At 41.7% G+C, this 12763-nt stretch overlaps 1 protein-coding gene across 1 annotated transcript in view; it reads left to right on the top strand.

Moving 5' to 3' along the window:
* The window catches only part of KIF1B (kinesin family member 1B), a 78859-nt gene that overhangs the window by 52854 nt on the left and 13242 nt on the right, over positions 1 to 12763 (top strand). The window contains 8 exon segments of the mRNA XM_009874067.1: positions 4725 to 4843; positions 6611 to 6696; positions 6840 to 6969; positions 7327 to 7486; positions 8103 to 8193; positions 8785 to 8903; positions 9871 to 9926; positions 12035 to 12149. Of these exon segments, the coding sequence (XP_009872369.1) occupies positions 4725 to 4843; positions 6611 to 6696; positions 6840 to 6969; positions 7327 to 7486; positions 8103 to 8193; positions 8785 to 8903; positions 9871 to 9926; positions 12035 to 12149 (876 nt within the window).

Here is a 12763-nt window from a genome sequence, read left to right as displayed (position 1 = left end):
GGAAAGGTCATCATTAAAATTCACTGGCTGATGGTACTTTCCCCATGCACTATTCCTGAACTGCTGAAACAAGTTTGCTTAATGTGTTTTAAAGTGTTATCTTTTTTGTCTAGATTAAGGCATTATAAGCTCCCAGTCTGTGGTGTAGACCCTAAAGACAGTAAATTGTATTTAAAACTTGTGGTACTTGCACTGTTTCTTCACAGAGTGTCTTGCTCAGACATGTTACTTGTGACAAGAAGAATTTTATTTACTGACTTTACTGCCCTCTCTTCTGTTCCCACTCCTCCAGGGAAGGTTTTTTGATCAGTCTGCAGGCCCGTCGTCTTGTTAAAACAGGGAGGGAGGTGGTGACTGCAGGCCTTGTACGAAAGAGGGGTGAGACTCCATGGCTGGCGGAGAGGAGGAGTGAAGAAGGGACCAGAGCTTGAGTTTTCCCTTCTCTGTGACTGAAAACAGGGAAGGCTTCTTGATCAGGAAGGGAATCTTTTTGCAGTTTCCTCAAACAGAGGAAGCTTGGTTGCATTTTTTTGTGAAAACAAGGAGCTGAGTTTATGAATCTTTTATCAAGCTTTGAGATCAGTTTAGCCGTGTTGTCTAGCCTCATTCTTTGTCTTTAGCAGACCTGTTTACAAGCTGTGATTAAAACTTTGAACTACTTTGATGTAGTCTTTGAAACAATTACAGTTACTAAAGATGCAAGAAATTACATTCGTTCTCTTTGATCTCCGTGAATTTCCGCCCTTGTGCGCAGGTGTCTGATAATGTGTTTGACAAATTTTAATTGTTTCAGGTTAATCTGAAGTCAGTTTGAGAAAACCATCTTAACGGGCTCAGAAGTGGTCGTCGGGTAGTTAAAGCATGTGTGCGCTGTGTGCGCTGCCTGGGCTGCTCGCTTCTGACAGGGCTGGGTACGCAGCGTGTTCCCCTGTTGTGCCTGTTCTTTCAGAGCGGGACCTTCAGTGCCTGGGAAAATGTTAAGCTGTTCATCTTCGTTTCACAAACTCTTCAGGAAGTGCAACACAAGCTGAGCAAATACAGAGTCGAATGAAAACAGCCCTGCTTCCTGGCAGTGAAACAACTCGCTTCCTTTTTCCACGTATTAAATAGAATGCAGAGCTCTGTCTCTGCAGACAGATATGTGGAGCAGTCAGGGGTGCAAGCCTGAGCTGTGTAAGCTGCGTGTATTTAGGGAACTCTACTTGGGTTCTAAATTCTGTAGAGTAATAAAACCTAGTTGGTATTATCTCTGAGTGGACATCTGAATGATCTCTTTTTCCACTTGGTAGTTTCTATTCTGTTCTATTTCTGTTCCTGTTCTGTTCTTCTGTTGTGCCGATTCAGTCAGCAGAAAGCTCTTAGACTCTTGAGCACCACCGGGTAGAAACCGTTTTGATTCTTCGGTGCCTTGCAGCATGAGATTTCTGCGTTGGAACAGGGTGGCTTTCAGGTGTCGGAGGGTTTGCCTGTCTACATAGATACTGTCTTGAGCACGAGGTAGTGTTCAAAAAACTCTTTAACACTTTCAACTGTGTACTTTTTTTTTTTATGTTGTGGAGTGTGTAGGACAAAAAATAATTTTAGATATTTTGGGGAGAAGGTCATCAGCAATATTGAGTCCAGGTCGTGAAGGAGAGGCGGAGAAATTGATTGTGTAGTTATCCAACTCCTTAGACATCACAGTACTTTTTTTCTCTCTGTGCTGTGACTGTCTTATTTGTGCTATAACTATTAAAGAAGAGGAAAAAAGAGCTGGTCCCTTTAGCCATCTCTTGTGGCATGCTGGGCTGTCTTTAAGGCTGATTCTATTGAAGGGTGTGACATATCAAACATTTGCTCTGTTTTAAGGGAGGTGGGATAGGCCTGTGGGATATTTTATTTCAATCTCGAAGCGATGTGTTTATTTAAAAAATACTCGTCATCATTCAGAGTTGTGTTGGTTTCGTTTTGATTTTTTTCAAAAAAGTTGTGTTTGTTAAATTTCATTTCTAGTTTTGTTGTGAGTATGCCATTTTACCTCACCAATCTTTCTGCTAATACGAGCTCCCCCCCTTTCAGTCTGCTGGGCTAAGGTGCAGGGGACACTTGCATATGGGATGTCTGGGGAGTGGGAGTCCTTCCCGTGGGGGAAGAGGAGGAGAACTTGAATATTTCATCCCCTAACCTGATCCTGTCTTGTGCTGAAGCAGATGGAATGGCACTGGAAGGCAGTAATTGCTGCATAAACCAGCTCTTTTCTCTGTACAGCAAACGTGCTCTTGCTTTCCATCCTACAGAAGAGATCCAGCATTTTCATCACCAAACGGGAAGCTTTAAACTTTTTGCCTTGTGTGCTTTCTCCGAGTTAAAACGATTGCAGGGAGCTAGGTGGCTGGATGGAAGGAGGTTAAGGAAGATGGGAGGTATTTTTTTCTTTGCCATAGTCATTTTGCTGAGGTGACAGCGTTGCAGTTGCTGATACAGCCGAACGCTTTGGCTGTCGTACGTTGAACAGCAGCTTCAGAACTCTCGCCATGCAAGTCAAAATACACTTTTATTTTTCATGCAGTTAATGCTTTTACTTTTCAATAGTTTGGCTTTAAAACAGGAAGGCTTCTGTAATGACCGCCTCTTTTTGTTGGTGAAACTGTCTCTCACTGTATACGTATAAATGCCAGGCTATTTAGATTCCTTTCCGTTGGGGAAAAATGTCCGTTCTCCCTAGCTTGAAATGTGGTTTTCAAACTGCGTGTGTTTTTCGTGTTGCCCATATAACTGCACACCTTCCTGAACTCCATCCCTGGTCCGGTCCAAGTGAACAATTCCAGGTTGTGAGTGTGAGGGACTGTTCTCTTGTATGGTGGGATGCTGCTTTCTCAAATGAGCACTACTTGAAATTTTAAAGCTAAAAATAAAAATATTTTTTTTATAGAGGGGGAAAAAAATTGAACTTTCGATATTCTTACTATAAATTTAGTTTTTTCTCCCTTCCCCTGCTTTTAAGTGTTCACCTCACTTTAGAGCAGACTGAAAAGGAATTAGATCCTAATCCTAGTCAAGTGTTTTGTTGCAGTTGTTTTGTTGTTGTATGGTTTTTTTTCATTTTTCGTTTTGCTACTTTTATAGCCTTATTAATCATTGTCTTCTCTATTGCATTTTGCCATCGTTTTGTGTTTTGGTAGCATTATTTCTGTCTCTTTGCTTCACAACTGACACGTGTTTGACTACCTTGCCATTTCAAGATCATTCATTCATTCAGGGAACGGGCATGTGAACCCAAGGAGAAACATTTCCCTTCGCTAGCGTTGGTCCTTAGCCTCGTGGCCCAAGGACTGAGGTTGGATCAGTCGTGCTGTGTTCACGGAACAAATTCTACAGCTGCTGTCTCCAGACAGAGGCAGGGGACATCTTTATTTCTCTCCCAGTCCTCTCTTGTCGTGCAGGTCTTCCCCTATGAATATTAAACAATAACAGTTATAAATTTGAGGAATTAATTATCCTTAACAAGAATGACTGAGAAAAAAGACTGCAAGAAGGCGATCCGATTAACCAAATGACTGATACTTAGTGTAATTTAATATGCGTAAATTCATGACAGCTACATAAATAAGTGGATAGTCATCTTAAATTTAACAACTGGTAAAACTTGTATGCATCTTAGTAGTGTTCTGCACTCTGAAAGAGCTCAATAAATAAAGCCTTCCATTTGTTCCCCTTGTTGAGAGCCACTCTTTACCTGGCTTGCTGGGCTGCTCAACGTAAGGTTTTGCTCAAGCTAATCACACTGAAGTGTGGTGTGTTAAAAACTTTAAATTCTTAGCAGAAATGTAAAATAACTTAATAACATTGGTCTAACTTTAAATTACAAACCCGTCCACTGAAAGTCATTAAGTTACTGTTCCAAAATCGACCCTGCTTGTGTGTAACTTTAAAAGTTACTGTATGGCAGGGTTGTCCAGTACTGGGCCCAAATGCTGCTTTTCCTGTCGTAAACTGTAATTTCTAAATAATTACTCTAGCGTACTGTTGTAGTGTTTTATTGTTTGTTTTGTTGTGGGTTTGGGTTTTTTTAAGAGAAATAATTTTAATACTCCTAAAGATACTTAGCTGTGAAGACTCTCAGTCTTCCACTATCTGTACACTCAGTGAATCTTCCAAGAAACCTCAGAGATGACTGACAGTTCCTTGGGGATTTCTGATTACTCTCTACACAGTGTTATCGAATGAACGTAGAGGAGAAAAACCATTCGGTCAGTCTGTGGTTTTGTGTGTTTGGTAAAATATTTGAGCCTGTATGAACACAGTAGGTCAGTTCTCTGTTAATTTATCACTTCAAAGTGTGCTCGTGGGGTGGAGAACTCAAAGCCATCCTTTATAATCAGTAACTCCTCAGTAGACTTGTACCATCGTGCTAACAGCTCCATTTGCAACTGTAGCGCATCTAAAATCGCCATCTCCAAAGCCATCATCCTCAGCTGTCTCCTTCATACGTTCTGTAAGGCACCAGTAGCAGCCCCGTGTCTCCAGCATACTCTGGTTTAGAGCATTTTGTGGCTCCCCTCAGCTCTGCCCCTGCTGCAGAGCCCCGTGCGGACATCACGGGGACCTGAGCACAGCCTGGGGCTAATACCTGGAGTAAAGTAGGCTGAAGATTTGAATGTCCCATTAGCCAGCCAAATCCCGCAGCCCGCTTTTGCAGATGATTGCCTAATGCTGTTTGTGTTTTCTTTCCTTCCTATTACCAGAGCATTTGTGTACCTGAGCAATCTCCTGTACCCGGTGCCTCTGATTCACAGAGTAGCTGTTGTCAGTGAGAAAGGAGAAGTGCGAGGATTTCTGCGAGTAGCAGTGCAAGCTATAGCAGGTGAGATACTCCGAGAGCTTTGCAACTCTGGTACGCTATGAATAGCTGCAGCTTTAAAAACCAGGCAAACAAATCTAACCATTCTCTCTGAATAATTTTACTGTTGCAGAGAACACTCGTTCTTTACCATTAACTTGCTTTTGAAATTTTTTCATTGGTGTGAATCATATGGACCAAGCATGAATGAATCCTGAAATAATGCTTCTGATGGTGGATTTTAAAACGATGATGTTGACCAGCAAAGTTTATACCTGGAAACTAACGCAACGCTGCTTTTAATACAGTGAAAGGGCTAACTAGTGCCAGCAAGCCTGAAAACTAGAAATAAATACTGGCAGCCAGTATAAGTGGTGGACAAGGGTATATGTATGTTTGGTAGTTGTGGTGACTTGGACAAGTTAAATGTACCAAATGTTTGCTCTTCTCAAACTATCCTTGTAAATAATGCACTGGAATATGCTTCTCCGTTGTCTGACTGAATAGCGTGTGAAGAAGTTCCCGAACTGACGGTTTTCAGCACAGTATAAACAAAAATCAGCAGTTTTCCGTTTCGTTGCCTCACTAAAACGTGTTGAGACTTAGAAACTGCCTTAACGTACTGTTTAATCACCAAGAATGATCCACTTTTCAGAAGAGAAGGGCAGATAGATGGACGTGGTAACTGCTTCGTCTGGGTTTGAACTGCGGTTGTGTGCATGCCAGGGCTTAGCTGCAGTCCCCTAGTCAGCTGCTAATATTTTATACTTTTTCAGTATGAGGTGAGCTCATTGAGTTTTCTGTTGGTCCTCAGCCATGTCTGATGCATGCTGGTGAGAGCACAGCTACTTCCCGCTGTCCTTTCTAGCAGTGGCGAACTGCCAGCGTTTCTTTATTGTTTAGGTGGGGTAACCCTGGAAGTTTCACTCTCCATGGGAACATATAATGAAATCTCAGACTCTGAAGATGTGTAAGAATCACTCTGGCAAGAGCTAAACCAGCAAGTGAAATAAAATCTATTTGGATATGTACAAAAGTCTCCTTTGTAGTTTGGTTTGGTCTCCTTAGCGTTGACCAAATATTTCCAAATAAATATTGTAGTTATCCATAATACACCGTGGCTAAGAGAAATTGAACTGGGGATATCTCTTGAAAAAGGGCTGTGGCATTATTTGCTCCCTAAGAGAAGCTTTGGAACACATTCTAAATCTTGGGTTTTCTCCTGCAAGCATGCATTTACTGGAGGAAAAAATATCTGGCATTTAACCAGGCCTCATTGTTGTTACTCTCCACAAAGAGGAGGAGGTTAAATGGACAGATTGTACGGACAGAACCGCCTTTCAGACTTAGAGCCTGTACTTGGGAAGCTTTGCTAGTGTTACTGCCTGGTTTATGGCTACAGAATTTTAGATGGCAGTTTAAATTGACGTAAGTATACGTTCCCGTGTGGGTCGTTGTATTATGGTATGCTAATTTACCTCATGAGTAATAATCAGAAGTGAATAAATAATCAAAATGAGTATTGAAGTTGTTTTGCATTCAAAATTCTCCCAAGTTAAGTGTATTCATGATGAAACATCATAGCTCGGCTTGTCGTTTTCCCACACTTGAGTTTGTGATGGATAGATTTCTGCTGTGACTTTTTCCAGCACTTATTCTAATCTGTTCTTGGATGACTGGAGCCAGGCCTCTTCTGCTTTATGGACTCCTTTCCTTTGTAATCAGAATTTCCATGTAGATAACTGAGGGTTTTTCCCTCTCCCCATAATTTTTTTTCTTTTTGTTTTTTAGCTGACGAAGAAGCCCCAGATTATGGATCTGGTATTCGACAGTCTGGCACGGCTAAAATTTCATTCGACAACGAATATTTTGATAAGGTAAGAAGTGTTAAAATTGAGTTAGATTTCTTTCAGTGCAGTAGTTTGTGATTCTAAGTAAAGAACAAGTGTTTTGGGAGAAGGGGATGACAAAGCCAGAAACTGCACGAGTCTGTTACATGCCACTTCATTTAATTTTTCAGAGTGATTTTTCTTCAGTTGTGATGACTCGGTCCGGTCTGTCCTTGGAAGAATTAAGAATTGTGGAAGGGCAGGGACAGAATTCAGAGGTTACCACTCCTCCAGAGGAGATCAACAGAATGAATGAGCTAGGTAAGCAAGAAATACGTAATAGTTTTGGAGAACTTACGGAAAATCTGGGACACTTTAAGGCAGTGAGAGAAGAGAGTTCTGAGTGTCCTTCAAGAACATGCGAGGTAGGGAGAGGTGTAACTGATGGGATTCGTGTGATCGATGCTGTAGTTAGTCGTCTGAAGAACTGGGCAGAAAATCTGTTACCATGTATTTGGCCCTTTTGATTATCAGCAAATAATTAGGGCTCAAAAGAAAAACAACAAAGCGTAATGGGTCTAAACTGTTGCCTGAAGGAATATTTTAAGAAAAGAAAGGAGAAAGGAAAAAAAGAAAAAAAAGAGTTGATTTCATCTGTGGTGTTTGTGTCTCCCTAAGACCTGAAGTCAGCCACTTTGGATGGCAAGATGACCATGGAAGGGTTCACCGAGGAAATCGGTGATCACTTGAAGCTGGGCAGCGTGTTTACCTTCCGTGTGACAGTGCTACAGGCCAGCGGCATCCTTCCTGAGTACGCAGATATCTTCTGCCAATTCAAGTAAGAGTTTGTCCTTACTTATGTTAGGCAGTTAATGGTTTGATAGAGAGTGCAAGTAATGGTGGGCGACGGAGGAGCTGGTGGAGAGCTTTTCAAACTGGTGGCAGTGTGGCCAGTTACTGGAATTCCCGAGATGAGCAGTACCTGGCTTGTGTTGGCATGGTGTTCAGGAGCAAAGTTCTGCAGGAGGGAATGAAGAATCAGAGTGCACTTTTAAGTTATTAGTTAGAGATTTGTGAAGTTTTTGCTTAATAATGGATTTTAATGTGAAAAATTGGAATTGGAATGAAAGCTGTGTGACCCTTGAGTAAATCAGTAGCTCTCAAGTGAAAGTGGTTTTTGGCTTAATTTCTTAAAGAAAATGAATAAAGGGAGTAATTAAGACACACAACAAGTACAGGAATTGTGGTCTCAAAGACTAGGGTGTATTCCTAGCTTTAGGCTATCACTCAAGTCCCTGTAAAGTTCTAGCAGAAGAAATGTATGGGTTTGTTTTCAATCTGAGGTTCACAGCAGAGCAATGTTCACTAAACTGGGGATTGGTGGTGGTTTATTTTTGTGAAGATTCTGTGGTGGTTTATTTTAGGTGTGTTTTGTTGTGGTTTTTTTTCAAAAGCTTTTTACATCGGCATGATGAAGCTTTCTCAACAGAACCTCTCAAAAACAACGGTCGAGGGACTCCACTTGGGTTTTACCATGTTCAGAATGTAAGTAAAGCTTTACATGAACAGTAAGTGCCTGGTTTAGCACTGGGAGTTGTGTGTGTCTTTCTTGTTAAACCCATGAGAGGTGTATGGCAAAGGGAGGCAAGGGGGAATTACTAAGAGTAGACAGTAGGCGGAATGATGAGGTGCGTGATGTAATCCCCAGTGGAGAACAAAATACAGAATGATTCTGTGTGGCAGATTCAACTTTTCTGTTTCACCTCTACTTCCTGCCTTTGAATTCCCCATTTCCTTTCCAGGATGTTCAGTGAAACAGTCTAGAATTCAGGAAATAAAATATATATGAATAGCAGTGCTCGTGATCTCAGATAAACTGAATGTATCTATTTTTATAAACTCTGTAATCCTTTGGCTGCATGTAGCCTCCCCTTCTTCGACTTAAAATGCCTGGTATCAGGGGTTTAATGTTTTCCTTTTTCAGAGAGCAGAATTAATGCCTAAACCAAAAAGGAGCACAATTGCTTTTAGTGTGAGTGGCGCTAAACCGCAGGAAAAAAGACAGACTCCTAAAATTCACACTTACAAGATTTTGGTTTTCTTCGTGTCACTTTCTTTCCTTACTTTTCCTGACAGATTGCTGTGGAAGTGACGGAATCATTTGTGGAGTACATCAAAACAAAACCTATTGTGTTTGAAGTCTTTGGACATTATCAGCAGCATCCTCTCCATCTGCAAGGACAGGATCTCAACAGGTATTGTTCGCTATTCTGGCATAAAGCTGTTTGTGATCGCGCTCACGTTAGCTCCTCACTTTGGGCAGTGCTTTTTTCCTACTCCTGAAATTACAGAGGCACACCCTCACAAGCAGGATTGCTGACTGAGGTAGGAGTGCTGGCAGAGGCTTGTTTACCCAGCGTAGTGTTTTGTTAGGGAGGGGTGGCATTGTTGTGCCAAGCTGTTCCGCCAGCGCAGCTCTCCCACCTGACAAACACTGTGGTGGCGGCTGTTGTGCTCAGAACTTGGGCAGTGATCTCAGCGAGTTCTGGGTCAGCCTTCACGGCGTTCCAAGATGCAGCACGGTGTCAGGGCAGGCGGCCTGGTGCACAAAGGTCGGGTGACAGAAGAGGAGAGATTAGAGGGAAACCGAAGGGCTCCCAACCTTTTGACATCCTAGCGCCAAAGATGTGGAGCATTTGAAGTTTTGGAATCAGGGAAAGGCCCCCTAGTTGTCTTCATAGCTTAAGGGAAGAGGCTGTTGTCTGGATTGCTTGGCCTGGTTGGCGCTTCTGCTGAAGGCAGCAGCTGCAAAGGGGCAGCACGTGCTGCTTTTGAGAGGAAATAACAAATGAGGTGTGTTCCTTTCCTTTAAGTTATTTTGGGAAATGGCTGTTACCTACTTAAATTTTCAGTGCAGAATGGAAGTGGAGCAGTTGGAAATTATAAATATATGTTTTTATTTTTTTTTACTGACAGCTAGGTTTAATTAAGTTAGAATAGAAAAAGAACACAGGGTAGTCCAAGAAGTGGGCTGAGTCCATTTGCTTTCCTGGCAGGTAATATTTACCTGCCTTCATGGGATTGTGAGGATATTTTTAGAGACAAAAATGGATGGAAAGACTGTGCTGGGGGTGTGTGAATGCGTACGTACATGTGCGTGTATTTGTATGTATTTTTTGTGTTTAGTTGCCTCTGTATTGATACCTCTTCATTTCTCTGTAGCCCTCCACAGCCTTCCCGAAGATTCTTTCCTCCCCCTATGCCACTCTCAAAGCCAGGTGAGAGCAGTTCTCTAATTCTTTGCAGCACACGTTTGCTACTGAAAATGAAGGTTGTAGCATTTTCCTAAGATATTCAGGACACAGAGCGAATGTTGCAAAGGGCACTCACTGGATCTGTCTTCACTGGCTGTCTTCCTTCTTATGTGTTCTTTTCAACCTCCTCTTGCAGGAATTGCTTCTTAGTTCATGGGAGGCTAGAATTTCATTCCTGAGCTGTTGACCATATTCCATGAGATCTGGCTCTTTGTGTGCTTACTGAGCACTTGTCTGGAAATTTGCTTATTCATTAACTACTTCATCTTTTTACCCTCTGATGTTCTTGTTTAGTGAGTCAGTCCTGTCAAAATGATCCTTGGTTTCCTTTGCTTAATTGTAATAATGCGTGCTGAACTCTTTTGTGGGTTTTTTTCCATTTCACCTTTTAATTTCCTCCTTCTCCAGCTTTCTCTCACCTGCACGTTTCTACCATCCTTTTTTTCTGTGTGTGTTCCATTCCGTTTGCAGACCATGAAAGAAAAATTGAGTTGATTAGGTATCTTATGTCTGGCTATGTAAACGTGCATGTGCTGAACACGCTGTCGGAGCATGCCAACGTGCTTGCATCCTCTGCTGTGGCTGCTTTCCAGGATGGAGCTGACCAGCTGCCACCTTTTCTCTTTCTGCCTGTTCCCAGTTGTCAGAGTGAGCGGGCTCCTAAACGAGATGGTTAGTAGCCAAACTTGATCTATGGTAGATGTAGAAGTAGTTCCAAAACGTGCTACAAAATTCCTGTTTTCTTATCTTTACCACCCAGTATTTTGGGGAGTGGAAACTGCTGCGGTTGCAGTCTTGGAAGGACTGTTCTAGAGAGAACCATATGGAGAGGCTATAAACTCCAGTGTGCTCAGTGTCACAGATATTGCTGTGTCACGGGATCTGTTCCCTGAAAATTCCTGGAACTCTGATTTTTTTACGTGTTCTGTGTGTAGTTTTGTGATAATAGGATGCGAGATGCTGCATATGTAAACCAGCTAGCTGTAGAGGAAACTTTGTGCTGTGTTTTCTATAGGTTTCCATTTTGCTCATCCTTTTTTGTTACTAACAGTGCTATTTCTCACTTACATTTCTATTCTATTTTATTTTAAAAAAAAGATTAAAAAAGGCATATCGGTTATTAATTGTGCCAGAGTAACACCATGAGAACATCTAGAACTGGCTTTCATGTTTAGTTAAATGTGTGTGTCTGTTGTTTTTCTCTTCTGGTGCTTTTGAATTTCTCTGCTTAGCAATAAACTTGTGTGTTGGCCTCTTGCTGTCAACAGCTTTAAGTCCAGCTGTAATGAGTTAATGTGCAGCTGTGAGGTGTGATGGGAGTGAGAGGGTGAATACCCTGAGTAACGAGTGGTAGCTAGAAGGTGGGATGTAAGTGTGTGGGAATGCACATCAGGTTATTTCTAGAAATTCAGTTATCCTGTTATTCTTTAATACAGTTTATGCCTACATTTAAATGAAAGGAAACTAAGAGGATGTTGCCAGTAGTAATCACTAATACCAAAACACAAGGAGCCTGGAAATGTAGATTGGCAGATTTGTGGCTCTGGAATAAGTCTTGTTCAGCCTTTCTACATACCATTATCTTATCGAAACTGCTACAGGAGACTAGCAAGTTGTAGCATGAAGAAGTGAAAACCCAAGTTTTAAGTGCTTGGTTTTATTTTTTTGTTTCCTCTTGTCTGAGGAAGGGGCAGTGTACTTCATGGGTGAGTAATGTTGCAGATGAACAGGACTAAGCAATTCTAAATCACAAACTGTTAAACTATAAAGTAACTGATAGACATTTGAGGCAACTCCTTCTGTAGATCTAGAGAGACTGTGTGTTGGCATACAGTTTTGTTTCATTATTTAACTGTTTTTTAAATCTAGCAACTTTGATGTTAAAAACAACACTTTGAGGAATTATGATTGCTGTAAGCAGCATAATTTTCACAGAGAAAGATGTGGTCTGCGTATGTACATAGGATCACTGAAATTACATGTTTCTGTGAGCCCTAGGGTAAGCTTTAAATGTTCAGCTTTTGTAAACCATTTTTACTTTCTTTCTTTCTTTTTTTTTTAATTTCTTCAAGTGCCAGCTACAAAGCTAAACACTATGAGCAAACCCAGCTTGGGCCAGAGTGTGAGCAAGTACGACCTCCTGGTGTGGTTTGAGATCAGCGAACTGGAGCCGACAGGGGAGTAAGTCCAGTATTAATCCTTTATGTTTGGAGAACAGCAGTTTATGTCAGTTTGATCTTTCATCCTTTGTTCTGTTCGTACCAAGATGATGTTTAGCAATCATCTTTGGGTGGTGGCCTGGCTAGTGTGTAGTGAGTGAGCGTAAATCCTGCTCGCAGTCCTTGTCCCTATCAGAAAGGACTGAAGAGACAGAATGACATTCTTTCACACTCCAAATAATCTTTCCACTTTGAAAGCCCGTGCTCAGCAGCTGAACATGTGCTGGGAAAACTTATCCTATGTAGGCCATGAGTTTAGATTGCTTGGGTCACTAGAGACTCCAGGAGTCATCTAGAAGACCCTAATTTATGTTCATCTCTGCTACAGAAAAGGTTTTCCTCTTTAGGGATTGTATTGAGAAACGAGTTTCCCAGAGTCTTCCAGAAGCTCTGGAAGCGCGGTGTAGGGTACTTCTACATTTCACTGGTCCTGTGGTGCGATAAAGAGTCCAGTCTCAGAGTCAGTAGATACACTCGCATTTCTTCACATAGTGTTTGGAGAGGTACCTGTTGGCAGCAGAATGCAGAGTAAAGTTGCTGTGCTTGTGTGTCTTTCCTGCCTGACAATTTGACTGCCTCCCA

This window comes from Apaloderma vittatum, unplaced genomic scaffold, assembly GCF_000703405.1.
Source record: "Apaloderma vittatum isolate BGI_N311 unplaced genomic scaffold, ASM70340v1 scaffold12070, whole genome shotgun sequence".
NCBI lineage: Eukaryota > Metazoa > Chordata > Aves > Trogoniformes > Trogonidae > Apaloderma > Apaloderma vittatum.
The sequence above is the reverse complement of the archived record's forward strand: the minus strand, read 5'-3'. Positions and strand labels throughout refer to the sequence as shown.